The 27,545-nt window shown below is 45.1% G+C and overlaps 2 protein-coding genes across 5 annotated transcripts in view; one reads left to right on the top strand and one right to left on the bottom strand.

Moving 5' to 3' along the window:
- SLC7A1 (solute carrier family 7 member 1) overlaps positions 1-27,545 on the top strand; it is an 82,960-nt gene that overhangs the window by 6,430 nt on the left and 48,985 nt on the right. For 2 of the 4 annotated variants that reach the window (XM_012474135.3, XM_012474133.3), the window contains exon 1: positions 1,647-2,210. The exons of the other annotated variants lie outside the window; for them this stretch is intronic. The gene's annotated coding sequence lies outside the window, so the exon portion shown is untranslated. Of the gene's footprint in view, positions 1-1,646; positions 2,211-27,545 lie in introns of those variants that run through there. 4 annotated transcript variants of the gene reach the window in all.
- Positions 19,918-21,519, bottom strand: LOC105732120 (eukaryotic peptide chain release factor subunit 1-like). The gene is given in 2 exon segments (XM_064361788.1): positions 19,918-21,193; positions 21,196-21,519. Coding segments are annotated over 2 exon segments (1,302 nt in total). The 5' UTR covers positions 21,488-21,519; the 3' UTR covers positions 19,918-20,183.

The following is a 27,545-nucleotide window of genomic DNA, read 5'->3' as shown; positions in this document are numbered from 1 at the left end:
TCAAGTACTGCATAATAGAGTTAGGAAAACTCTTCCGTACTCCTTTTTGCCTTTCTCCTTTTCCCCTTTTCTTTTTCACCAGTTTTTGGATAACATTTCAAACTTAGAAGTTGCAGAGGCCAGGCGCTGTGGCTCATACCTGTAATCCCAGCACTTTGGGCGGCTGAGACAAACAGATCACTTTAGGCCAGAGTTTGAGACCAGCCTGGCCAATATGGTGAAACCTGTGTCTACTAAAAATACAAAAGTTAGCCAGGCGTTGGTGGCACACAGCTACTTAGGAGTAGGTAGTCACAGCTACTTGGGAGGCTGAGACACAAGAATCACTTGAACCCAGGAGGCAGAGGTTGGCCACTGCACTCCAGCCTGGGTGACAGAGTGAGACAGTGTCTCAAAAAAAAAAAAAAAAAAGAAAAACAAAAGTTGCAGGAGGGTAAGGAACTCCTGAGTACCCGCTTCTCAGATACACAAGTGGTTTATGTTTTGCCCCCTCCTATTCTCTCTCCACCCACACACAAACTCACACAGGCACACAGACACAGACATTTTTTCTGAACCATTTGAGAGTAAGCTGAAGACATCACACTGTTTTATTTGCTTTGTATACTTCAGTGTATATTTCCTAAGAACTAGGACCTTCTCTCACGTAACCACGGTACGATAGCAAAGTCAGGAAATTGAACATTGACACAACCGTGTGATTTAGCCCACAGTCCGTGTTCAACCTTCAGTCGTCCACATGATCTCCTTTATAGCTAAATGTTTTTTTGGGAAGGAGTTGTGCAGTGTGGGCTTCTTTCTAAAGGGCTGTAGTCTAATTTTCTACCTCATAAGCCTTTTTAAGAAAAAGTGTTTCTAAAAGTTAGAATGCTTATTGTGAAAATTTTGGAAACTACAGAAAATTAAAAGAAAGAAAAAATAAAAATCATTTGTAATTCCAGCTCAGACGCTGAGTGATTGACCAGGTAAACAGCTTGCAGAAAGGTGGTAGCAAGACTTTCTCAGCTCCTTCAGCTCTGGTGACCTGGCCACACAGACCTGTGGTCCCTCCACCACCCACACCAGGCAGGAGACCTGAAGCCGAGTCCTGGGGCTGTGGTAGGAGCCAGCCCCTGTCTGGAGCTGGCGGTCTTCCATGCTCCTGCCCACCCCTTGGGCAGGTGCCCACCAAGCAGGCAGACTTAACCAGCCTTGGTGGTGCCTTCGTGGTGCCTATCCTCCGGGTGGGGAAGGGTGGAGATCATTACTAAATATCCAGAACTTGTTGGAGACTTGAAATGTTGCAGGCCCACTCTTGTCTGGTTTATACCTCTTGCTTCCTGTACTTGGCAGAGGTTAAGGCTGGGGCCTGGAGCATGAGTGAGAGAAACAGCACTGGCCCCGAGTCAGTGACCTCTTGGCTGCTTCGGGCAGTTGTTAGACTTGCCTTTTAATGAGCCTCTTGGCTCCTACCAGTGGGCTACAGAAGAAATAAAATGTGAAATTCTACCATGTGAAGTTTGCTGTTTGCTAATGACTGTGCTTCTCAAAAGTTCCTAGGGAAAGGTTTTAGCACTGGTGCAGGTAGTGAAGTTTGGATCTCGCTTCTCGGCTTTGTCTGCTTAGATGGTCCTTTGGCCATAACAGCTGTAACTGAGAATGGGTCTCCCCTTTCCTGGCTCAGAATGGCTCTTTGCTAAGCCAATCTGGTTTCTGGAAGGATTTTGTTCTTAGAAGCTACTACGTTGTTGTCTTCAGCTCCCCATCATTTGTACCTCAGTTTCCCTGAGCTGTAAATCTACGTTATGTGTGAAAATGGGCCTCTGAAGGTCATGATCAAAAGCCTTGAGTATTTTTCCATTTTCCATGTGTTTGTTTTTTCTACTCCAGCCCCAGACCCTCTCCTTGAAGGAGCTGGCCTTGAGAGTGACTTCGGTGGGCAGCCGCCCAGACTCCACACACCCCGCTGAGTCCACGTAATGCCCAACCTGGACGGGCCAGGGCTGAAGGACTACTCTTCAAAGAAACCCTTTGAAGTGCAAACATTTCCTTTCCTGAAAAGAAGGGAAATTGAAATGAAAACGTATTGTTCTGTGTAGACAATGTTCTCTTCGATCAAAGAGGGAGTGGGGCTTATAAAGGGAGATGCACAAATTAGAGCTTGGTGTGGCCAGTGGTGTGGACGTGAATATTCATCCCTGTGGAGGAAAATAGTGGGGTCTCTGAGATTGGTAAGATTGTATTCTCCTTTTTTTTCTTCTTTTTCCTTAAGGTCCTGAATCTAGGTCTAATGTTCTATTTGATGATGTCTCTCCTTTGTGTTTTTATCTCCTGGTTAGCATTGGGAGTGTCTTTCAGTAAATCATGATCCTATTTCCATGTTAGAATATTATGTAGCCAGTAAGAACGATGTTGTCAAAGAACTTTGATTTTATGGCAGAAACTTCAATGTTAAAAGTGAAACCATCTGGGTGCAATTTTCCATATTTGGTCTTATCTTAATGAGATATATGTATTTGCACAGAAAGAAAAGACTGGTAAAATTGGACTTTGTTTTTCTCACTGCAGTGTTTGTGGCAACTAACATAGTGCTCAAGAAATATTTATTGAATGATTATTTTTATAATTAGTCAAACTACTTAAAGGAGGAATGTCTTTGAGCTAATGTTTTGGCAGGTGGACAGGACAATATATTACTTTAAGTTTCTGTTGTAATTTTGCCCTGGCAGCTCAGTTCTGGTTGATTTTGTTCTTTGTACACATATGTACCCCACTTTACACTTTGATACAAATTATACTGTGAATGGGTGACTTTAACATTTATATTTTTGGAAGAATCTGGTCTGATTGAAAAGAATGTTGCCTTTTTCCTAATGTTGGTGATTAGATAGCTTCCCAGATGGAGTAAAATTACAGCTTCCTCTTACCCTGTAGCTAAGGAACCTTTGGGCCAGCTTGTCCTGTCCTGTGGTTGAGAATTTTTGCCTGATTTACCCAAGATTTCTTATCCTTGAGCATCCAAGTCTACCAAGTTACACTATTTTCATATGTCATCCTGGTTTCTAATGTATAGTTGTCTAAAAACGCAGCTTTCCATTCTTACCTGTACTGTAGGTTAGCTTGGAAGATGTCCATCCCTGGTCTCAGTGGTCTTGTTTAGGGAGTCTGAACTCTCTGCAAGGACTGTCACAGCTGTCCTTCCCTCTCTGGTGAGATTGTTTCATTCCTCCTTCAGGCACTTGGGATTGAGAGCCCTGCTGGCTGCCTCTTCTGTACTGTCAGCCTAGCACAGGGTTTTGGAAGCCTGGTGTTGGGAAAGCCTTTCTCTGGGTTATTTGGGATAGGGCTCCTGGTTGCCCACACACACTGGTACTCACTGCGTGTTCATGAGGATGGCAGCTTTTAAACTTCTTTGACCACAATCTACAATAAGAACTAAATTTACATTGTGATCAAGCACATACACAGAGGTACACATATTGATAAATAGATTAAAATGAAAATTTTTATGAAACAGTACTCATTTTTACTATCTGTGGTACACTGAGATAATTTCTATTCTTTTCTATTTCATTACGAGAAAAATTCCTGGTAGCAACTTGGAGTTTGCAAAACACACTAGGTTTGGACATAACGAGCCACACCTCACCTGCAACTCCACCACAGTGTCCTGAGTTTCATGTTCACTGCTGACTCTATGGGATGGTGGTCAATTCTCCATCCAGACCAGTTTGGGCAAAGGAAGCTGGGGAGTCGAGGTTTCTTTTTGTGGTCATTTGAGAGTTTCTGACTGAAGGGGACATTATTTTCTGTGATAATGCCCAAGTAGGTGAGTAGGTTTTCAGGGCAGACCCGTGTGAATTCCCCAGTGTGGTTTGCCTATGCAAACTGGGGTATCTGTCCTTAGCTGACCTGACATGCTGGTGTCTCAAAGGTGGCCTGGTCAGATTGTATGTGAGTTTTTGGAATTGGCCATATATTTGTTAGTTTCAGTGCTCTGATTTTCTTTGAGTTTAATTTCTTCAGTGTGATGTGACAAAGAACCTATCTGAAAGAGTTAAGGATTTTGGGGAAGCAGAGTGAGAAGAGATACTCATAGAAATGTTATTATTATTATTTTTCACTACATCTGATGGGTTAAATTGAACAGTGTTGAAAATATGATATTAACAATAGCAGCCACACCATTAAATAGTTCTTCTTGAAAAGATTGGATGGATTTTTGCTTAAGAAATACTTGAATATTTTTCTTTTTTTTCTTAGAAAATAAATGTTCTTTAAGTAACAAGTCTGTGTATGTAATTCATAAAACAATTGTAAATCAAGGGAATTGACTCCGCCTAACAAGGGCATAGTGACATAACCGAACTAGAACAAGATAAATTGCCTCATTTAGTGAAACAATGTGCAAAGGTCTGTCTTTGTTCTTTTTAAGTTTCTTTTATTTATTATGGTTCTCAACAAAAATAAATTAGTTGTGAGAATTCAGAGTACTTAATTTACAATATGCTTAAAAATTCATATAGAAGTTACAAATATTGGCCAGATGCTGTGGCTCACCTGTAATCCCAGCACTTTGGGAGGCTGAGGTGGGCAGGTCACCTGAGGTCAGGAGTTCAAGACCAGCCTGGCCAACATGGTGAAACCCCATCTCTACCAAAAATACAAAAAAATAGCTGGGCATGGTGGCACATGCTGTAGTCCCAGCTACTCAGGAGGTTGAGGCAGGAGAATCGCTTGAGCCCAGGAGGTGGAGGTTGCAGTGAGACGAGATCGTGGCACTGCACTCCAGCCTGGGCAACATAGCAAGACTCCGTCTCAAAAAACAAACAAAAAAGAACTTACAAATACTACCATCACCATTGTTGGTATTTGAGAAGAAACCTCATGAACTTGATCCTACGCTATTATATATGTTAATGTTTGAAATAAGGGATGACTTTGTCTTTGCAAGTGTACTCCACTTCCCCCACAAATCTATAACCTCTCATATTTAGCAGTTAGTTTTTTTGTTTTTGTTTTTTTAACTTTTGTTGGAAGACATTTCTTTTTCAGATTGCTTTCTTTCCAGAGGGCAATCGTGGGAGAAATTAAGCAAGAGCATTTATTAGTTCCTTGAGTAATTTTATTGAACTGGAAAGAATGTCTGTCTTGCTGGTCTCAGAGTTTGATACAATTAGAATTTTAGAAAATTATCAGATCTAATTTGTGCTGGGATTCAGGCCTAATTACCCAAAGACTGTGTGGTCTGGTGAGTCAAGATGAGGGTACTGCCGTCTCATGTATCTTGGGAGATTTTGAGTAGGGCAGTGCTCAGGGCAGAAGAAAGCTCTCCACACAAATCCAAATCACTTTTCTGCAGCTCCTGGCTGTCTGTGAGCGGTCCTGTGTAGAGCATCTGCAAGGAAGGTCTTGCTGAGTCACCCTGCGTAGCCTTTGAGTTGCTGGAAGAGTTGAAGCCTACTAGGGGCTGCTGGCCTTGACCCACAGAGGTCCCAGCAAGGGTCTCTTTCCAGCAAATCGTCCTGCTATGTGAAGGAAGAAAGCACCACAGGGACAGAGGGAGAGCATGGGTTTCTCAACATGGATGCTTTGTGGGAGCAAGCAGTACTGCCCCGAATCCAAATGAACAGTGACTCAGACATCTGAGTTCTCTTCCCTTTTCCTGGAATTGCCCTTGTTGTTAGACTTCCTTGAAGGAACAGAACTGTATGGCACACTTTACTATGCATGCGGGCAGGGATATGGGCTCCTTCACAGTTCTGGGGTGGGGCCTGAGGGCCACATCCCTGCCGGGTCTAGACCTAACAAAGGGTCTGCACCTAACGATGCAAGCTGTGTAAAATAAAAAGTTAAACCTGGGGACAAGACTAATTAACTGCAGCATATTGTTTCTGGAAACGTAGCACACAAAGCAGGAAACATTTCCGTTGTAGTTGTGTACATTGGGTGCATTTTGTAGTATGCTTGCTCATTATGACTGTTACTCCTTCATTGCTGTCTAAATAGCATATAGGTAGGCAAGGCCACATGGGTTGGGCAGAAGTGGCAGTAGGGGCAGGCAGCAAGGATAGAGAGAAGGAATATGCATCTCAGCGAGCGTGCACGTTAAGAGTTCAGTACTTGGCATAATGTAATAGTGGGTTTCATATCCTAAAGTCACACTGTGGGTATCTTTAAACTGTCTAGACCAGCACGTGCATACAGATCCTCCCTTGGGGATCCCCTGAAATGCAGGTTCTGATTTGGTAGCTCAGGAAGGGGCTCTGAGAGATTTGCATTTTTAACCAGCTCTCAGGATCACTTGGAAGAGTAAGCACCTCCAAAACTGCTGGATCCTGGAATGACTGCAGGGAGACCCAGGCTGCCCAGGAGACCACATCTCACTGAGGGCCTGGGATGCTTGTATTTTTGTGCCTCCTGTACCCCGAGCAGTGCCTGGTATAAAGTAGATGCTCACAACGATCTTTTCAACTGAACTGAAGAAGTTGCTGCCCCAGAGCCCATTTACTTTAGTGACCTTGGAATGGCAGGAGTGTGATGGCCCAGTCATAGCCTGTGCACTCATTTCGGCCCAGCTTGGTTATCACTTTACAGCTGTCTGCAGATAGGAAGTGTGAATTTGGCGGCAGAGGTGGACTCCTGGCACTAGCAAGGAGTGATAGCCGAGGGCTTGGCGGTGAGGACAAGCACAGAACACCCACGTAAGAGAGGCAAGAACTCAGTAACCACCGCCATCTGGGATGATTTGCCAAGTGTCAAGCAGCCCTTCTCATTTCAGGAGGTCTGTGTTGTACACCCACATGCAACCCTGTGCCTCCGTTTTCTCATTTGAAAAATGGGGAAATTTACAGTCCCCCTCTTGTAGGTTATATTAAGGATTGAGGCTTTTAGAGCCTTGCCAGGCTCAGCATGAGAGTGCAATAAATGTGAGCTGTAATTAGGATTGTTGTGTAAAGGGTTAAGCCCCAGCCTTCAGGGAGGTTTCTCCCAGAAGAAAAATCCCACTCCTGAGGTTGCACAGAAATGTGTTGGTATTTTGCTGCTAAAGGAGTAGGTGTAAATTAACATGCAAAGTGATTCCTCCAGAAGGCTGGGGGTGGTGAAATGGGCAAAGGAGAGGTTGCTACTTGTTCCTCATCCTCAGGAAATTCTTAATGGAAGAGGTGGATGTCAGGAGCCTTCTAATTAATGGGCAGGCGAGGGGGAAGATGAACCCATCTCGGGGGTGCACTTCAGGGGCAGGCATGGCACTGCCAGAGCTGGTGCAGGGGTGAAGTTCCAGGGACCCTTGCCCGTAAGACCTTAAACCAGAGTGCCACTTAGAGGGGATGGCAAGCACTTGGAGATATGCTCTAGTGTTTAAGCCTCTTTACATCTTACTTATATTTGGTTCTTTAAAAGTCTTTAAAGTGGCTGGCTAAAGGTAATGGGGTGCTGGGGCATGGCTCCCACACATCTCTATCACCCCAAAGGTGCTGGGCACGAGTGTTCAGGGAAACCTTGGCTGGGTCTGACCTGTGTTTACTTCAGAGCTTTATGCCTAGCACATGGGTTTGCACGGGGACATTTAAAGTAAGAAAGAAGAGAGCAAAGCAGATCAGTCTCTGGGAAGGCTTTGAAGGGGGCCCAAGTTTCTGTATTTTACTGCAAATGCCTATGAAAACACCCAGAACATTCCTCGGTCTAATTGGTTTTCTTGTACCTTCTCACAGGGGGAGAAGCGGGGGTGGGGGGACGGGATGCCATGGAAATGGAGTGTTCTTGAGTTGAGTTGTATGTGATTTTTATTTTCCTCTGTTGCCTGGTTCATATAATTCATAAACTCCTTTAGAAGGCTAAAGAGTTCATTAGAAATATCCTATTTCTGTTAAATAGCATAGAAACATGTCATTTACATTTTTTAAAAACCTCAGAACTTGAGATCACTTGGATCACTTGTGTAAAATGTGAGCCAAGGCTGGCCCTTCTCTGGGAGGCTCTGGCGGTGGTGGGAATGGGGGCGGAGTCAGAGAATGGAGGGCACTTGCGGTTTGCCCTGTGACCTTTGGAAGCTTTTGAATTTTTGAGCCGTGTGTGTTGCCTTTTTGAAAATCCCATCATGGCATTGCTTCTTTAGGGAAATCTGATTTAGTTTTTATGGTACCTCTTGCAGGAATGTAGTGATTAGCTTTTAATCACCTTCTTAACACTATTCAGTCTCTAGAAACTTGCACATTATTCATTTGCCTCAGCAAGTGTTAAGATTGACAATATATTACATGGGTGAAACTTTGCAGTTGGGCCCGGGAATCATCTCTCTGCTTTTTAGTACTCATCACCTTGCTGGAGAGGGAATATCAATCAGCTAAGGAGACGTGTCTTGATTGTTTAGCAAAGCAGCTATGTGAGGAAATTAAGACTCGTTTCCAGGTGTGGAAAAGGCCTGCGAAGAATGCTCTGCCAGCCACTGAAGGTGTGTTCTCCGCATGTGTTTGGGTCTTGTCTGGGTATAAAAAGGGGTAACATGGGACAGATCTCAAAAAGGGGAGGCAGTTATGAAGGCATTGGGAATTAAAAGTAGAAAAGCAGAGAGGAAGCATGGTGTAGGAGTCCCAGACTTTTAACAGAGCTTGAAGTACCTTGGACCCTGAGAACACAGAGATGTCCCCTCTGCTGTCCCCTCCTGCCTGGCCTTGGAAGCCCTCTGGGGGGACTTATCACATTCTCCCTGCAAGGCAGTTCCAGGATGCACCACCCCCTCAGTACGCATGGCCTGGAGGTGGAGAGTCCTCCACAGGGTCCTCCTGGGGACTTATCACACTGTCCCTGCAAGGTGGTTCCCAGATGCACAGCCCCTCAGTTGCCATGGACTGGAGATAGAGAGCCCTCCACGAGGGTTCCCAGATGCACAGCCCCTCAGTACTCATGGCCTGGAGGTAGAGAGACTGCCGCACTACCGGCTCAGCCATGGACTTACCTGATCCCGGGTGAAAGGCAGGCACTTCAGGCCACGTTTTCTGCCTTGGGGTTCTGAAGAGCTTGTACTAGAATGCTACCCTCTGTGAAGTTTCTAGGCCTCAACAAAAAAGTCAGTGACATTCCATGATTATGGATCCACCAAAGAGCTCTGAGCAGTTTGGTGGCCATGCCTTGAATGTGGATGTTGAATGGGAACAGCAGGGAACAGATGTAGTAGGAACGAAGGGTCTGGTAGTAGGAGGACGACGACAAAGACCTCACTGAGAAGTGTCACTTTGCCTGTGTTAGCCCAGAAGCACTGAGCAGGGCACCGGTTCGACCAGAAGGAGCAGAATGAATGGCTCTTGTAAAAATAAAGAGCACTTGGTACCAGCATCCATGTGGTCCACCAGGTTTGTGCCCCGTCAGAGGAATACTCTGGAGGAACTTGGGCCCTGCCGTTCGAAATAGTGAATTTCCAGTGCCACTCTGGAAAGAGTGAGCAGTCGTGGACCAAACATTCATGGTCTGGTGAAAAGCTACTGGATGCTGGCCAGGTGCGGTGGCTCACGCCTGTAATCCCAACACTTGGGAGGCCGAGGCAGGTGGATCACCTGAGGCCAGGAGTTTGAGACCACCCTGGCCAACATGGCGAAATCCCGTCTCTGCTAAAAATACAAAAAAGTTAGCCACGCATGGTGGTGTGTACCTGTAGTCCCAGCTACTCAGGAGGCAGAGGAAAGAGAGTCACTTGAACCCGGGAGTCGGAGGTTGCAGTGAACCGAGATTGTGCCACTGCCCTCCAGCCTGGGGACAGAGCAAGACTCCATCTCAAAAAAAAAAAAAAAGAATTCTAGTGGATGCTTATCCATTCATGACAGGGGCAGTCATTTCCTGGTGTCAGATCCCGGTCGCGGTGTCCTGTTGTGCGGGGCGTCTCAGGTGGAGTTTGGAATGTCGGGATAGGCCATGAGAAGTTTCATTCCCACACTATCTCACCAGGGAGGAAGCCTGAGAGAAATTATTTTTCAAAAGGATTAGTGAGCCATACACATCAAAATATATACAGGCTTCATCAAAGGAAGGAGACCCAGCTTGAATTGAGGGTGAAGCATTTCAACAGCAGCAGCCTGGCCGAAGCTCTGTGTTGAGATATCTAGCCAGAGCTGTCTTCTGCCTGAAAGGTTTCTTTTAGAAAAACCCTTAACAGTGCCACCACTTGCATCTGTTTCTCTTCTGCCCTCCTGAGAAACATACTTTTCCCCAGCGGAATGAAGAAAAAGGCAATATTAAAAGATGTGTGAGAGCCAGAGTTCTTGCCTGCCTCCAGGTCCCACCTGCAGAGAGAGAAGGTCAGGGATGTGGAAAGAGGCCTCGAGTCTGAGAACAAGAGAACTCATTAAAGTCTGTGGCTTTTGACAGGTTATGACAGGGAGCCTGGGTATTGCCTTCAAGAAGGATCACTTCTCCAGCATTGGTGGATCCTTAGTGGGCTTGGAGCTCTCAGAGTACCCAGTGAAAAGGCACCGGGCAAGAGCTACGTGGGGTGCCCAGTTGACCTAGAAGCTCACTGTGTCCTCTCCAGGAAGAAATAGTTCAGAGTGGATTGTGCCAGCTTCGCGTTCCTCTCCGGCCCCGGCTGGACTCTGGGTAGACTCAGCTGGGGACGGACAGTGGACACCTGGCACCTTTCCTGGGCCTCACAACGTTTGCCCAAGGTCCTTTAGGTTTGCCTTAGCAGATGTGATCCTGCCGATGACGGGGTATTCTTATTTACACTTGCAGATGTGTGTGTATTAAAATAACACGCCCTTGGATTGAACAGAGCACTTTTAGCTGTGCCACTGAGTTCATGTAAGGTTCACAGTAGGACAAAGGATGGCAAAGAGTCCGATTTGCAAAAAAGACTTCAGTTGTGAAGCCCAAGTTCAGATGTCTTAAATATCTGTTCTCTGGACAGAAATCTGGTAAGGGTTGTGCTACAGAAGAGGGGACATCTCATTTGCCAGCCCCAAAGAAGCTTTGGCTTTTGTTTGGGGGTGGCAGGGACTTCCTAAGAGGGTTGGCTGAAAGATCCCGAAGATGAGGGTAAGAGACGCCATCAGTCTCAAATGGCCACAGGCCACGGCGAGGAGAACCACAGACTTTGTGACCAGCTCTGGAAGTCAGTGCGTGTTCCTTGTCAGAACTTGCAAATGTTTTAGAATAAATGAAAAACAAACAGGACTTTCCGCAGCTGGTGACACGCAGAGGGAGTGGAGGAGTGGAGGAAGAGAGGGTCGCGGGCTCTAGAAGAATGTGGTTCTTTGTGGTCACCCAGCATGTGGGCGCCAGTAGTGCATGGGGTGATCACAAATCTTTTGCAAATGCTATCATGGGACATGCTGGCCCACAAAGCCTGCTTTGCAAGCTCCTCCAAAGACAGAACCACTCTGCCGGAGATGACTAAGGTTGATCAAGATATTATTTCTTGTGATCTTGGCTCTCCAAATACAGGCTATGTGACATTTCAGTGAGGAGCAGGACAACTTGGTGGCCAAGAGGCCCATCAGAGCTGTCTGGTTTGCATTCTGCAGGTCATTGTAAAGCAAGTTGCAGCCCCAGGATGGACACAACCCTCTCGGAGCCAAATTTCAGATTTCTCTGCTCTCTCAAGTGTGTTTTCCACCTGTCCCCCTTTACTTGGGACTTCCCAGAGCCACACCCCAGGAGACACTGCCACCCTTCAGTTCGTGACACTTCTCCTGCACTGGGCACCCAACTTCCTCCACAGCCTCATTAACCCCCTGTCTCTCCAGCAACGAGGTGCTTGGAGCCGATTTGTGCATTTGGCTCCAACTGTGGGAGCCTGCTGAATCTGGCACCTGGCTCTGGCTAACCCTGACCCAGTTGGGTGGGAGTTCAGAGTCAGAACTGGGTGCCAGCCCAGCCACCAGCTTGAGGTATGGAGGAAAGCCCAAGACGTCCTTGGCAACAAAGTGGCTGGGATAGAAGGTGGCTGCCAAGGTGCAGGGAGAGGAAGCCTCTGCCCCATCCGACCATTGAGTTCATTGTACCTTTAGCCGATTCAGGCTACAGTAAAAGACAACTACCTTACGCCAAATTTCATTTGAATTTTAGAATTGATCTTGTGTTTTGCTCTGGGTAAAGCAGTTTGTAAAGTTCTGCATTGGCATTTAAATCTGGTCATTAAAAAAAGAAAGCCAGCGATGGAGGTGACAGGCTAGGGCCAGGGCCCCTCTGACCCAGAGCTACCTGAATGGGAGGTGAGAGGAGCAGAGGTGTTGGCGCTAGACAGACCTGGGTTCTAGCCTTGTCTCTGGTGCTGACTGGCTGTAGGAGCCAGCTCCAGGCCTTCCTGTGCCCACTCGTCAGGTGCCACCTTCCAGGGTGTCTGAGAACCGAGGCAGTGTCTGGCCAGTTCTCAGTATAGAGCAGTACATTTATCAGTTGGACAGCAGATATCAGTTTTCTTCTTTTTCCCTCCTCATTCTTTCATTTAGTTTTAAATGGTGCTAGAGATGGTGCATCTGCTGTCCTGGAAGCCCACAGGGCACTCATGGAACAGGGCTCCTCCTTAGCAAATGGACACACCAAGTGGACCATTGGGATGGCCCAGACATCCTGTCGCCTTCTTCTCTCACTTTCTGCAGCTCCACCAAGTATAGGTTTGATTTGAAGTTGGTACTATTGGTGTCAGCCTTTAGAATGTAGGGAGAGTGCATGACCCTAAGAAACAGTGATACAATGCAAGTAACTGATGCCCAATTTTAACACCATGTCAGTTGCATTACCTAGTTCTCTGCTGTTAGAAAATTGTTTAGTCTTATCTGCATATAGTTTGTGTGGTTCTTCCTATCTACAGGAAGCTTTAAATTTCTTTTGTTTTCTTAACTTTTTTTTTAGAGACAGGATCCCATACTGACGCCCAGGCTGAAGTGCAGTGGCGTGATCACAGCTCCCTGCAGCCTTGACATCCTGGGCTGAAGCAGTACTCCTGCCTCAGCCTCCTGAATAAGTGGGCCTGCAGGTGCATACCACCACACCTGGTTAATTTTTTAAAATAGTTTTTGTAGAGACCGTCTTGCTGTGTTTTCCAAGCTAGTCTCAAACTCCTGGCCTCAAGGCATCCTCCTATCTAAGCCTCTCAGAGTGCTGGGATTATAGGAATGAGCTACTGCACCTGCCCTAAATTTCTTGAGAATTCCACCAGTGCCGGGAGTTCATGTTCTTATTCATGTGAGCACTAGGCAACGTTAAACATTAATGATATTTGGTGGAAATTAATACAAAATGTATTTTCAGCTCTGAATGGAGAGCTCTGTATGCCTTTCCAGAAGTTGAAAGGCAGGGGCAAATGACCACAGTGGGCACTTATGTCCCTCAAGCAGGGACAGAAATCTGTTTCTTTGGGCCAATTTCGGAAAGATTTGTACCATATTGAAAACATAAGCCACATTTGGAATCTAAACTTTTTAGACATTGGTATGAAAAACCTTTGGTTTAATTTGTGCATAAACTTACTTTTAGGCTAACTCTTAATTGTGTCATAAAATACCTAGAAGTAGGTATTTTATGGGATTCAGGGGCAGAAGTATGACACATTTGTTTTATGACAAGTAATATTTAATAGCATATCCAAAAACTAAATACACCTTTTGTTCAGACTCTTATTTGTTTGTAAATTCTAAAGTTGGGTCCTTTAGCACAACAGAAAGTTTACAAAAGCAAAACAAGTAAAGGTTTCCTTTTAAAAATTCGGAATACACTGGGGATTTATCATAAGTTAGAAGCAGTATACAGTACTCAGCTTTCTTTTTTTTTTTTTTTTTTTGAGACGGAGTCTTACTCTGTTGCCCAGGCTGGAGGCAGTGGCATGATCTCGGCTCACTGCAACCTCTGCCTCCCGGGTTCTAGCGATTCTCCTGCCTCAGCCTCCTGAGTAGCTGAGAATACAGGCGCGCGCCACCATGCCCAGCTAATTTTTGTATTTTTAGTAGAGACGAAGTTTCACCCTGTTAGCCAGGATGGTTTCAATCTCCTGACCTCCTGATCCGCCTGCCTTGGCCTCCCAAAGTGCTGGGATTATAGGCGTGAGCCACTGCACCTGGCCCAGTACTCGGCTTTTTAAACTATATGTCTTCCTTTTTTTTGTTGTTTGAGTTTACTGTTTTGATAAGATCTCCCTGGGCATTTTTCCAGCACAGATCAAGAGAGACTGGCACTGGGTAGAATAATACTTTTATGTGTAAATAAGAAAAATCATGGTGTTTTCAGATGTTTGATTAAGTGCTCCTGTAACTAAAGAACATTTGCAATGGTTACCCAAAGGGGCACAGAAAAAGCGTATATTCTGAACAAGATTAGCTCGTGTTTAGACGGTGGCAGCTTTTCTTCTCTGCTTTAGTTGTGTGAATCTTAACATGTGCTTCATTAGGTGGAATGGCAGGTGTTTCTGTTCATTTGTTTGGTTTGTGCCCAGCACAGATACTTGTGATTTGTGCTGCAAATAATCCTCTGCTGACAGACTGGTTAAAGAGTAAAGAATATGGCCGGGTGCGGTGGCTCACGCCTGTAATCCCAGCACTTTGGGAGGCTGAGGTGGGCGGATCATGAGGTCAAGAGATCAAGACCATCCTGGCCAACATGATGAAACCCCGTCTCTACTAAAAAAAATACAAAAAAAAATTAGCTGGGCGTGGTGGCACGTACCTGTAGTCTCAGCTACTCTGGAGGCTGAGGCAGGAGAATTGCTTGAACCCGGGAGGCAGAGGTTGCAGTGAGCCGAGATTGCGCCACTGCACTCCAGCCTGGCGCCTGGTGACAGAGCAAGACTCTGTCTCAAAAAAAAAAAAAAGAGTATTAGCTGCCCCAGTGAATGCTATGAAATGTTAAGGTTTACCCTAGACCTTGGCTTTCTATTTTTATATGAGAGCTCAAATTTCAAAACAGGCTCTTTGAGAAGATTTCCTCCATTCATGTATTCATTTGTTTCATAGGTATCGGGTGAGCTCCTACAGGTGCTGGCATTGACTTTCCCAAGTTCTTGCCCTTATGGGTCATAACTCCCTGGCAACAGATAGAGTGATAACACAGGCTGTTGGCCAGGAACCCTGTTTTCTTATGATTAAGTGAGCTAGAGAGAATGTCACAGTCTTACTGTCTATCTTCATCCCTTTGTAAACTAAGCTCTTACTGTTCTACTTACAATTGCCTCTCTTGAAATAGACAATCTACTGATCTCTTCTCAGTCCTCACCCCCTGTGGTGTCTCTGAAACATTTAATACTGTTGGCCATTCCCTTCTTTTACAGATTCTCTCCTTTTGTTGGTCTGTGGAAGGAGGCCTTCTTCGTGTACAGCATATGAGAGAGCTTGTCAAAGAACGGAGTCATTGCTTGTTAGTAGCTGGGTGTGCAGCAAAGCCTGTGGGAGTCAGGGCTCATGGTCTGGGGCTAGAAAGGTGCTGGGCTTGGGGGAGGTGTTCAGGCCTGAGCTGTCAATACCAAACTAGGGTTACCAGGTTTAGCAATAAAAATATTGGGTGCCCAGTTAAATTTGAATTATAGATAAGCAATGGATACCTTTTTCAGTATAACCTTTTTATATTAAAAAATTGTTTGTTGGCAGTGTTTGGGACATCATTATGATATATTTGGGGCATCATTATTATATATTTGGGGCATACTTAAATTGATGAGTTTTTTGTTGTTCACTTGAAATTTAGACTTAACTGGGCAGTCTTGTATTGGATCTGACAGCTCTCTGCTAAGCCACCATCGAGTCACATTGTCTTTTGTGGCTCTGGAGCACTTTGAAAGGGGAGGATGTGAGCCTCAAAGCAGACACACGGAGTCAGACACTCCCTGGCTTTAGAGAAGTCCATCTGCCTTTGGACTCTAGAATTGCACCTCCCCTCATTTGTATGCCACTTCCTCCTTCGGCTCCCAGAGTGTGGTGTTCCCCACGATTCTGGTAATAGCTGCCTTCTTTTCTCCCAGGGATCTCACTCCTGGCAACACATGCCTTTGGGTGAGCCCCACATCCAAGGTCCTCATTTCAGATTCTCACATACCCAACAGCTTGCCAGATAGTTCTATCTGTTCTGCTGGACACAGGACATGTGACAAGACTGCTTTTTGATCCGAGGATATTTTGACTGTCATTTATAAATGAAAGTATTTTATCAGATATGTCATCACTGAAGAATTTTTGATGACAATATTGTCCTGAGTGAACTGCAGTTTAAATCACTGTGTTTTTAGAGCATAGATAAGCCATTTAAATTTTTCATGTTTCATGACATTATTCTCTCCAGGATAGGTTATTTGCTATCTGCATTTTCAAGAAAGGTTTCTTGTATTTACCAGCCACTCGTCTGTGGCAGATCAGATGGCTTTGAACTTCTGTCTCTGTTTCTTCTGGACCACTTATCCCTCCCAAGTGAAATTTTCCCCCACCAAATTGTGCAGCTTTAGATGTTAGTTACCATGTTGAGTCAGCTCTTGCGGTTCTGTGTTGGCTGCTTCTGGTGGTGTGGTTGGTGCGCTGAGAGCAGCCCCATGCAGGTTTCCCAGGGTCACCCTCCCTGCCCAGCGCCGGTCAACCGTAGTGCTCGGGCCCATGTTTTGTGAGCTTCCGATCACTATGTAGATTACAAACTGGGGCAGAGAGCGACTTGGGGAGTCGGAGGGGCAGGGCCACAGTGCCTTACTGAGGGCCACCCTCAGCTCAGATTTAGTGCTTTCAAATCCAAGTTTAGGATTTCAGAGTTGCCTTGGGCTCATTCCCCTCATATTGATGATAACTGGTGGCGTCTGGCCAGTCCTTCCTCCCCTACCACTCACATAGTCTTCTTTCTTTTTGTTCTAGTCCCTCACCCTGGTGCCGTGGGTCCTGAGTGTTTCTTCCCACTTCCCTACCTTTTGTCTTTCCAGCATCTTCCTGAGTGGCCTCTGTACCTTTTCTCCCCCATTAAATTACAGTGGCACCTGCCCCTTTGGGTGGCACCTGCCATTCCTAACAACATGTGCATGGAGTAGAAAACCCAGTGAGTGACTCTTGTGTGAAGCATCCTGGCGCTGCCCTGAGGGCTGGGGGAGCCCGCACTGGTCCAGTCCACTGGGCTTCTCTGGGCACAGGTGTAACTTGGCATGGGACCAGGAAGCCCAGACAGTGTGTCGCACTTGGAGGCATGCTTGGGACCCACAGGTGGCTGCTGCACCCTCACCACCTGTGTTTTGGGGCAATGTCATGCATGCCACAGGCAGCCTCAGACCTGGGCGTTGGTGCCTCCTTGGCCACTGGCCATCAGGCCTGCTTCCCTTGTGACATTTCACTTTGACCTTTCCTTTGAAGGTTTTTGAAGCAACGCTGTACACGCAAAGGTCAACAAAGAAGAGTGGATGATAGGTGGACAGAAATGTAAGTTAAAAGGCAGGAAGTGAGGCTGCTTAATACAAGCAGGTTGGAGGGGATGAGCAAAACAAAAAATGTCCTTGAAATGATTCTTTAATCATTTGTCTTTAGAGACGTAAAGCAGGACATGGAAAACAAACATTTCCATTCAATGTATACACAGTTTGCAAAACAAATAACTGGGCTTTGTGAGTGTCCAGACCTCCTGGAAGGAGGAAAGCGGTTCTGGACTGGGCAATCCTTTTCCGCCTGAGGTCAGAGTGGAAGAAACTGGAGAAGCAGCCCCTCTGGTGGAACAGGTAAAGCAAAAGCCTTTCATTTTCTTAATGAAACGTAATGCTTCCAAATTTGGCCCAAAAGCCAAACTGAGATGAAAAGGCCTCTGGGTGGAGCGGGACCATCCATGAGTGAGACCCCCAGCGGATGTGTGGTGGTCACTTCATTGTGATCTAGAAAGGCTACAGCCACGGCCTGCCTTCCACTACCCTGCATCCAGGCATCGCCAGGGGCTTTGCTTGTTGGTGCTGTAGAGACTGGGATCTATACATATTTGAATGTTTTAAAATTAAAATCAGCCATAAAATGTCATTATGTTATGCTTTTACAATTTTCCCATTTTGTTCATTTTTTTTTATATTCTTAAATATGGTTTAATACTCTTCTCCATTTCTGTACATCACAACACCAAGATTTTGCTGCTTAGGATCTCTCTGCAGAGGCTATAGAGAATGCAAAGGCTACGGTTTTCACCCCCTCTTATTTGTGTTTGTATGTGTAAGTGTAATACATATCAATATATATTGATACATCAATATATAATGCAATATATATCACCGAAGAGAACACATTGATTAAAGAAATACAAAAATTTGGCATCATTTCCAAACTTAAATAGTAAAATAAAAACTACAAAAGGAACTGCATACCCTAAATGTATCATGTGAAAGAACAAGCATATTCAAAAATGTAAATTTACGTCCAATTTCTCTGGTCTTGTCGTAGCACATCAGACCCATTTACAATGGCAAAACCCTAAGGTACTGCTGTGAAGAGAGCATGTTTGCTCGCCCTTGGGTGTTCTGCAAACAAATAGCAGAGCCCAAAGCAAAAAAGCCTGTTTCGGCGAAGTCTCCCACGTTGGTGAACACCAAAGAATCGACTCTTCTCACTGGGGGTTGAGACATCAGGTTACACATTCACAGACAGTATTTGGACCTCAGAGTATAGTGTGAGAACCAGAAACTTTACATTTAAGACATACTCCCTTCATTCAAGTGAAACAGGATTATTGGAACGATAGGCAGGTCTGTAACCTGGGAACAAGGAGCTGGTTCAGACCAATAAAGCTACAAGTGACTGAATCAAGTCAGTAAAGAACAGCAGTCAGGCACTAAAGTGTTAAAAGTACCCAATTTGAAAACCAAATGTACCCCACCACCCTAGTCAGTGTGGAGGTGATACCAATTGACTTTTAAAACCTTTGGTCCTTCAAAGTCCATTTGGTATACTTTTTTCCATTGCTACCACTGGGCACATACTATACACTTCGTTCACTGTCACCACCTCAGGCACGCCATGACCTTGCATATCAGCTGGGTTCAAGTCTGACTTACAGGCCAGCTGTGAAGCATAAGCTTCAGGGTTTCAGGCCAACTTTTGGATCCAACATGGTCTTAAAGTCCATGGTGCCAGAAGCTGTGTCCCATCCCTTCCCACCCGCCTCTAATTTCTCGTGTGAGAGGTGCTTGTAAGTCCCACATTTGAAACAGATGCTCCAACCCCACCAGGAGGTCAGGAGTTTATAATTACATGCAGTCATACACGTCTGTCCTTCCTGTGAAAAACCTTGTAGTTCATTTTAATAAATCAAAACATTCACATAATCTCATGCCATCCAACACAGGGAAAACAAGTCCACCTCCCTTTTAACAAGGATTGACCCAAGCAAAAGAAAATCCTCTTTAAATTTCTTCGCTTCCACTTAAATTGCATGTTTTATTTCTCCCAATCCCAGCAAGAGCACAGAAGCCCCATCATATCCATCCCAAACTGGTTTCGAGTAAGTTAAGGTTACAGGGACCCTTGTCAGAACATTGATACAAAGGGCTCCCAAACGCTGGGCACAAATGTGTCTGCAAACAGATGGAAGTAAACAGTGCACTGGCCCAAATGCTTCATGAGTCAGTTTGATTTTGCAATGCAATTTGCATCCTTGAAACTGCCAGTCTGGAGGGGGACGGGGTAGCGTGAGGGAGTGAAGTTGAAATTGCCTCCTATTAGCTCACCCTTTCAACATTAAACAGAGATCAAGAGAGAAATGGTTCCAACATTTCACCACATGTATTTCTTCTTATGCAGTCTAAGCTGAGAATGCCATGTAAATGGGTCACTGTGAAATGCAGCAATTTAATTTTTTCTCCAATCAAAATAAGAAACAAACCAGTATGATCTCACTTCTATTAACTTTTGAAGGTTTACAGCAGTTAAAGTATTTTTGCTTCTATGTATGAAGGTTAAAAAAAAATCTTTTTTTTTTTTTTTCATAAAATACAAAAGCAACCAATTTCACCATCAAGTAAAAGTAAAAACTGGGATTCTTTTTTAAATTAGTCCAAAGTGGCATTTAGGAACTTAGTCGTAGGCTGCTGTGCTGACATCATGACAAACCAAAGTGTAGGGTTGGGTCTGGTTTTGTTTCGGTTTCTTTTCAATATCCAATGCTCATGGATTAAGTTCTGGAAATGTTCCAATTGTAAGGCAGGGATCTGTTTGGATTCCACCATGGGTATGCTCCTTGGGTTGGATGCTGGAGGGTGAGGCACGTTTTGCCGGACCCATGTCAACTACCTAGTAGTCATCAAGGTCAAAAAATTCATCGTCTCCTCCTTGGTATTCCATTCCCTGGAATTCTATTCGGTACAGCAAGATACCTCCAATTCCACCAAAGCCTTTCACAAACTGAGACCCTTCTTGTGATTTATCTGTGACAATTTCCAACGTAGCTCCAAATTTTTTATAGTTGTTAGCAAACCATTCCAACAGGGGCATGCTCTCAATAAGCTTATGTTCCTGTCCGGTCTCTTTGTCTGTGAAATGAGATTTATCCTTTACTTGCTCTGGAATTAGATAGAGAATTTTCTCCTCTTCTGTGCCTTGGCAATGAAGTACATATCTCATTATATCCAGATTTTCATAGACTATTAGAATATCTACAGCTCCCATTTCCAAAGCCTTTAGTGTATCTTCAACGCCAAAACAGTACTTGCCCGTCTCCTGGCTCGTTTCATCAAAGTATCGTCCTATTAATTTCTTCTCTTGAATGAATTTCATGTTGGAGAGGACCTCAGTAGATAACTTAATAGCTTGGTTGAATCCATTTTCACCACCATAGGATATATCAACTAATTTTAAAACTTCCAATTGTAACCTCTGATCAAACTTATCCGATTGACTTAGTTCAGTTTCAGCAGATCCACCTAAAACTAGACCAGCCACATTCACTTTGTCCCCAGAAATAAACAGCTGCACAGCAGTTTCTGCTACTTTCCGAACATAGTTATGTCGCTTTTCCATTCTTAAATGGACAAAACGCAAGGCTGACTGACCTCCTCTACCGTGTTTGTTTGGGAGATCCACAGTGAATTTGTGCAGGACTTCTCTTGTGTTTCCTTGGAGTGTGCCAAAAAGTGCACCACTACCATCTATTACAATGAACCCAAACTTGCTATCATCTGAAAGTAGTGCTGTAGGAGCCTCTGTGTGGAATTTGTTGTCACACAAATACAGTGATGTATTAATTGATTTGAGAGGTTCAAAGTCAACGTTGACTTTCTTTTCCTTTCCTTCTTCTGTTATATTCCACAGTAAACAACCAGACCATTTGGAGGTACTTTGTTATAAAGTTTGAGTCTTTGTTGTACAGAGGTAATGGCTCCCAGGACTGAAAGGCGGTTTACTCGTGACTTAATGTTAGATGCAGATCCAAACTCATCTGCTAACATTTTTGCCACTCGTGAAATCTGGTCTTTGGGAGGAATGATCAAGGATATCATGCTGGTGCCATAGCCGCTGGCCGCCTCCAAGCTCTTAATGAGCTTCTTGATCTTCCAGATCTCCACGTTCCTGTCAGCAGCACTGGGGTCGTCCGCCATCTTCTCGCCTCCTCCTCCCTAAGGGCCCAGTCCTGGGCGGCAGCGGCTGCTCCTACCCGGCGGCGGCGATTCGGCGGCAGCTCTGACGTAGGACACCAGCTCCCTCTCTCCAGGCAGCTGCATGTGTTGCATTCCGCTCACATGGGGCCTGTGACCTTGTTCATGTTTTTAATAGTTTTAAGTCAACTTTAATATTTCTGGGCAACAGCCCTCAAGTCTTCCACTATCTGAATCAGGGCAGATGGAAATAAGTCAAACAATAACCTTATTTTATTTTTTAAACTGTATATTTGTATAGTATTCTGTTGATTACAAAATACAGTTTTTGCTGTTTTAATGGCAAAAACCACAATTATTTTTGCACCAACATAATACCTTCATTATGGTATGACAAAAACAATTATCATTTTGGGTACCTAATCTTCACAGCACTTTGTAAGTTGGCTACTAATGAGATATCTTACACATTAAGAAAGTAATAATAATAATATAGTTAAACATAGCACATACCATGCACCAGATGCTCTGCAATGCTTTACATACATAAATTCATTTAAACCTCTTCATCTTGCAAAGGAGAAAAGGGAAAGTCAAAGAAATTAAATAACTTATCCATCTTTATTTTTTTTTTTTTGAGACAAAGTCTCGCTTTGTTGCCCAGATCTGCCTGCAGTGGCATGGTCCTGGCCCACTGCTGCCTCAACCTCCCTAGGCTCCAGTGATCCTCTTCTCTCAGCCTCCTTGGTTGCTGGGGCTACAAGCACAAGCCGCCATGCCTGGTTAATTTTTTTTTCCTGTATTTTGTAGATACATGGTTTTGCTATGTTGCCCAGGCTGGTCTCCAACTCTGGGACTCAAGCCGTCCATCTGCCCGCCTTGGCCTCCCAAAGTGCTGGGATTGTAGACATGAGCCACCGTGCCTGGTCCCATCATTTTTTGAATCCAGTTTAACCTGAGAGTTTAACTTCTTTCTGTCTTGTCTCAGACTATCATTTGAGCCTTGCAGTAGGAACAAGGTGGAGATGGGGGGTGGGTATGGGTGACACTGTCATTATCCCAGTTTCAGATGCTAGAATGGAAATGGCGGCTCGGAGTACCTTGCTTAAGATCATACTGTAATCTCAGTACTTTGGGAGGCCGAGACAGGCGGATCGCCTGAGGTCAGGAGTTCAAGACCAGCCTGGCCAGCATGGTGAAACCCTGTCTTTAAAAAAAAAAAAAAAAAAAAAAAGATCACACTGTGAGGTCAGGCCTTCTGATTCCTCATCAGATTAGTGAGGAAATATAAAATGGGACATGGAAAGAATTTTCCTATTCAATGACAAGTCAATAACGTTGCTTGATGCAAGCTGCTAGGCCTTTGTATCCAGGCACATAGCAGGCCCTGGCCTCCTCCTCCATGCTGAGTTTGGGGTAGAGGAGGTTCAACAGAGGGACCAGTGCTCATAGCACAGCAGCCATTCATTTGATGCCAGAGGAACACGTGAATGAGCTTCCCCAGGATTCACAGGCAGGTGGGGAAGTGCTAGGTAATTTCACCTGGTGGCCCACCCAGGCAATGTGATTATGTGAATGTGGCCTTCAGGGAGCTTGTGTATTATGTTAGGAAACTTTTGTTTCTGGTTCTGTTTTTCTTTTAATTTGTATAATGTGACCAGGACATCTGTGGCCAGACTAGCTGTCAACCATGTGCTTTGTTTGCTGGTTGGAGCCTGGCCAGCCATGGAGGTGGATCTGAGGGGCCTCTGGGGCGACTCCCGCCTCAGCCATTTAGAGCTCTGATAAGCACTGCTGAAACTCTTTGAGGTTCAGTGTTCTCATTTATGAAATGAGGATTGATGGCTGCTTTTCTAGGCATGTGAAAGACCTAGCACAGTGTCTGCTGCATACCAACTGCTCAGATATTACTGCGTTACATTGCAGAATTTTTTAAAATATCTGTCTTGATAGTGCAATGTGTTGTTGTAACTGATCATTAGACTCACTGTGGGTACTTTTGAGAATGGGTTAGTGGTGATGTCTGGTGTCCTTAGGAGCTCGATTTAGAAGGAGGAGGGCTATCATGTGATTGTTGCAGCCCCTGCCTCATGAGGTCAAGCCCTCCCCCTTGCAGTGGGCCTGGCGGCTACAGAAATCCAGAGCTCACTGCCTCTAAGGCTGTTGCTATCAGGGGTCCTGCAGGGAACAGAGTGCATTCTCAGGTTGGGCAGTTTGAGGTGAGTTTAAATAAAGTGACTTTTTACAAAGCAAGGCAGAGTGTTCACAGCCTGGAGCAGTGAGGGGGCCCTGACCACTTCTAACACCCTCGGCCTGAGGGAAAGTGATGGTTTTGAGGCTACAGCTGGCTGTGTGAAGGGCTGATCTCCCATGAGACAACCCGCAGAGGGTCCTCCCTCACCTCACTCCTCCCTGCCGGTGCCCAGAGAGCTCGGGATGCACACAGGAGGGCCTTGTAGTGGGGATAGCAGAAGCAGGGAGTGGCTCTGGGGGCAAACAGGATGCAATTTCAGGTATGGGGCACAGAGCCAGGTCAGAGCAGGTGCCCTCAGCTGAGCTGAGGACAAAAACAAGTCAGGTGAGTTGTGCAGCCTACATTTTTGTTTGCTTTAGACAGGAGTCAATTCTTAAAATGGAATCAAAGTGACTGGACAGAGACCCGTTTTGATGCATTTAAGCTGGTGGCTTCTTGGGTAATCTTCCTTCACTTGCTCAGAAGCCTGGAGACCTGTGTTCAGGTGCCTCTGAGTCATTCGGTATATTAGGACTTGAGTTGCCCTGTGGTAAAATAAAGGGACGGCCTTATCAGGGCTTCTACAAGTGGGGCGTCTACAGGGCCAGGTGGTACATATTTTAGGCTTTGTGGCCACACGAGGTTTCAGTTGCATGATCATCATCTCCTTTTTCTTCTTCCTCTTTTTTCTCCCTCTACTTTTTTTTTTTGAGATGGAGTTTCACTCTTGTTACCCAGGCTGGAGTGCAATGGCGCGATCTCGGCTCACAGCAACCTCCGCCTCCTGGATTCAGGCAATTCTCCTGCCTCAGCCTCCTGAGTAGCTGGGATTACAGGCACGCGCCACGATGCCCAGCTAATTTTTTGTATTTTTAATAGAGACGGGGTTTCACCATGTTGACCAGGATGGTCTCGATCTCTTGACCTTGTGATGCACCCGCCTCGGCCTCCCAAAGTGCTGGGATTACAGGCTTGAGCCACCGCGCCCGGCCTCCCTCCACTTCTTTAAAAACACAATCTTTTACAAATAAAAATAATTCATAATTCATGGTTGATACAAAAATGGGCCAAACGCCATTGTGTGTCAGCTCCTGGACTAGATCATCACTCCCCGTGTGCTTTGTGCACTTCTGTATGCAAGGTGATTTTAAGGAAGGCACAAGCGTTTTTATTTTAATGGTATGTTAAGTCCTAATATACTTTAGGAAAAATAGGTGACTAGCACCTTAAGAGCTCACTCTCCATAGATGTAGCCACGTGGGGCTCTGCAGGAAACAGCTGGCTCTCGCAGGTTGGATGGTGGATGTGAGTTTTACGATCGGATTCCAGGCGATTTTGGTGGTGCTCCATTTATGAGAGTAATACAGCGTGTCTTTTTAAAAAATTGCCCAAATTAATAAAAGATGGATTCCTTTAAGGAGAAATATTCTAAAGGACAGTGTCCATGACACACAGACAGAGCAGAGCCTCTCAGAGGAGGTATGGGGGAGACCATGGTGTGGAGTGGATTAGATCAGCTCACTCCTCCCCAGCAGCACATTCCTTGATTATTCCATGTTTCAGATGTAGCCTGTTGGGACCATTTCACACTGATGAAAATGCTCTCAGCACTTTGAGAAGTACTGTGTAAGTTTAGAGGAGAAACAAGAGGGCAGAGCCATTTGCCGTTTTTTTTTGATGGAGTCCTGACTGACAGGTGCCAGGCATGTGGGGTGCCTGCCCACTCTGCCCCTCTGTGAAGAGCTGTCCCCTGGGTGGGAGCTCTTTGGACTCAACCCCTCCCTAAAGTTAGGGCCACTTCACCCTCAAGGACATGTACATTACCTGCCTCCAACTGTGTTCCTGTGCTGAATTCCAGCAACACAGCTACTGATTGAGGCCCAGGAGAACAAATTAAGTCCATTTAAAAAGCACAGAAATTCAGAGGCCAAGACTTGCGAGAGCTTGCTTAATTCCCTTTGGTAATTACTGGCTGTCAGTCTCCCTGTCCCTGAACCTGTGCTGCTCTCACGAGCTCCTGGCCACACCCGAGGCTGATTTGTCTGTGTGGGCTCCTTTAGAACCGCTGCACTCTCCGTGTTGCTTCCGTGGAGGAATGCCTGCCTGCAGGGAGCTGTACCTGCCAGCTTGTAAACGCCCAGGAGTGTGGCAGGAGTCTACCTGTCAGGTGTGCCTTGGCAGAGAAAAGGCTGCACCAAGCCCTGTCAGCATTCCGAACATTCAGTGTGGGAGGCATCCCAAAATTTGTCTCCCACTCCCTGAGCTGGGCATGTTTTTTCCCAGCCTCCTGGATGAGTTTTTTGGCCCAGTAGTGAGCCTTGACGACCTTAGGAATTACTGGGCTGGGCTGAGACTTTTTTTTCATTTTGAATGCCTGAGGAGCTTTTACTCTTCTGATTACCTCTTTAAGCCATCTCATTATTTTTGAGATCTTGTACCATATAGACTTGCAGAGTGAGAGGAGTTCCCTCCCGCCACACCCTGTTTTGACCTAAAAGCTTAAAAATCACCTATATGGCATTATTTAAATCAAAACATGCTGCAAACTTCCCCATTTTTATTATTCTGCTCCTGTCACCGTGAAATATTTAAGCTGTGTATTAAAACAGGAGCTTGTATTTGCAGTGTAACAGAACACCAGAAGATGAGGCGGCAGTTGTAGGGAGAGTTTATCAAATAGGAGCTAATTTCACCGTCGTGAAACTCTCAAAGCAGAATGACAGCTATGTATAATAAATAGCTTGTGCAAGTAGAGTGGAGAGCCTCTTACCACCGGCAACTGGAGCCATGATGATTGATTTTTCGGGGAGCAGGGTGGTAGGGTTTTGACTTGAAGCAGAATTAAAGTATGTGGGAGAAAGTGCTGCCTTAGCAACTGAACTTGAATAGAAGTTCAAGTTCAAATCTGCCTGTGATGGTTCATGAGAAAACTATACTTGGGGTTCCTTTGGATTGAACTCCTCTTGGCTTTTTTTTTTCTTTCAAAAAAATAGTTTTATCTAATTTACATACTATAAAGCTCACTCATTGCAAGTACAAATTCAGTGGATTTTAGCAAATTCACAGGGTTATGTAAACATCGCCATAATTTCAGAACATTTTCGTTACCCTAAAAGGAAACTCATGCCCATTAACGGTCATTCCCCACCCCTAGCCAAGCTCTACGCAGCCACTTATTTCCTTTTTATCTCCATTCTGGACATTTCATATAAATGAATGACACGGAATGTGACCTGTGACCCTTCATGTCTGGTTTCTTTCACTTAGCCTTGTGTTTTCAAGGTCCATCCGTGTTGCAGCATGTGTCAGAATCTCATTGCTTTTCATGGCTGAGTAATATCCCATTGTCTGGATGTACCACATTCTGTTTATCCATTCTGCAGTCGACGGACATTTGGGCTGTTTCTGCTTTTTGGCTTTTATGCATAATGCTGCTGTGAACATTGGTGTAAGTTTTCACGTAGACACTTGCACTCCTTTTTCTTGAGCATTGACCTAGATGGAATTGCTGTATTGTACCTCTGTGCACTTTTTGAGGAATCTTCTTAGTTGTTTTGTTTTTCCATTTTGAATTGTAAGCATTTTTTAATAGTGGGAAAATACACATAACAAAACTTGCCATCTTAGCCATTTTTAATTGTGCAGTTCAATCACATTAACTACATTTACACTGCTTTACAGCCTTCGCTGCTGCTGTCCTTTTCTTGGGTTTTGGTGAAACAGTCTGTACCATCTCTTAGACCCCAGAAAGGGTAAATAACTTGGGCTTTGACTCAGCAAAGAGGTGGGTTAATAATGATCAAACTCACTGCCTTTTGAGAAGTGTGA

The sequence above is a fragment of the Aotus nancymaae genome, unplaced genomic scaffold (genome assembly GCF_030222135.1).
Source record: "Aotus nancymaae isolate 86718 unplaced genomic scaffold, 86718_ANA_hifiasm-v0.15.2.pri h1tg000043l, whole genome shotgun sequence".
In the NCBI taxonomy this organism is placed as follows: Eukaryota; Metazoa; Chordata; class Mammalia; order Primates; family Aotidae; genus Aotus; species Aotus nancymaae.
The sequence above is the reverse complement of the archived record's forward strand: the minus strand, read 5'-3'. Positions and strand labels throughout refer to the sequence as shown.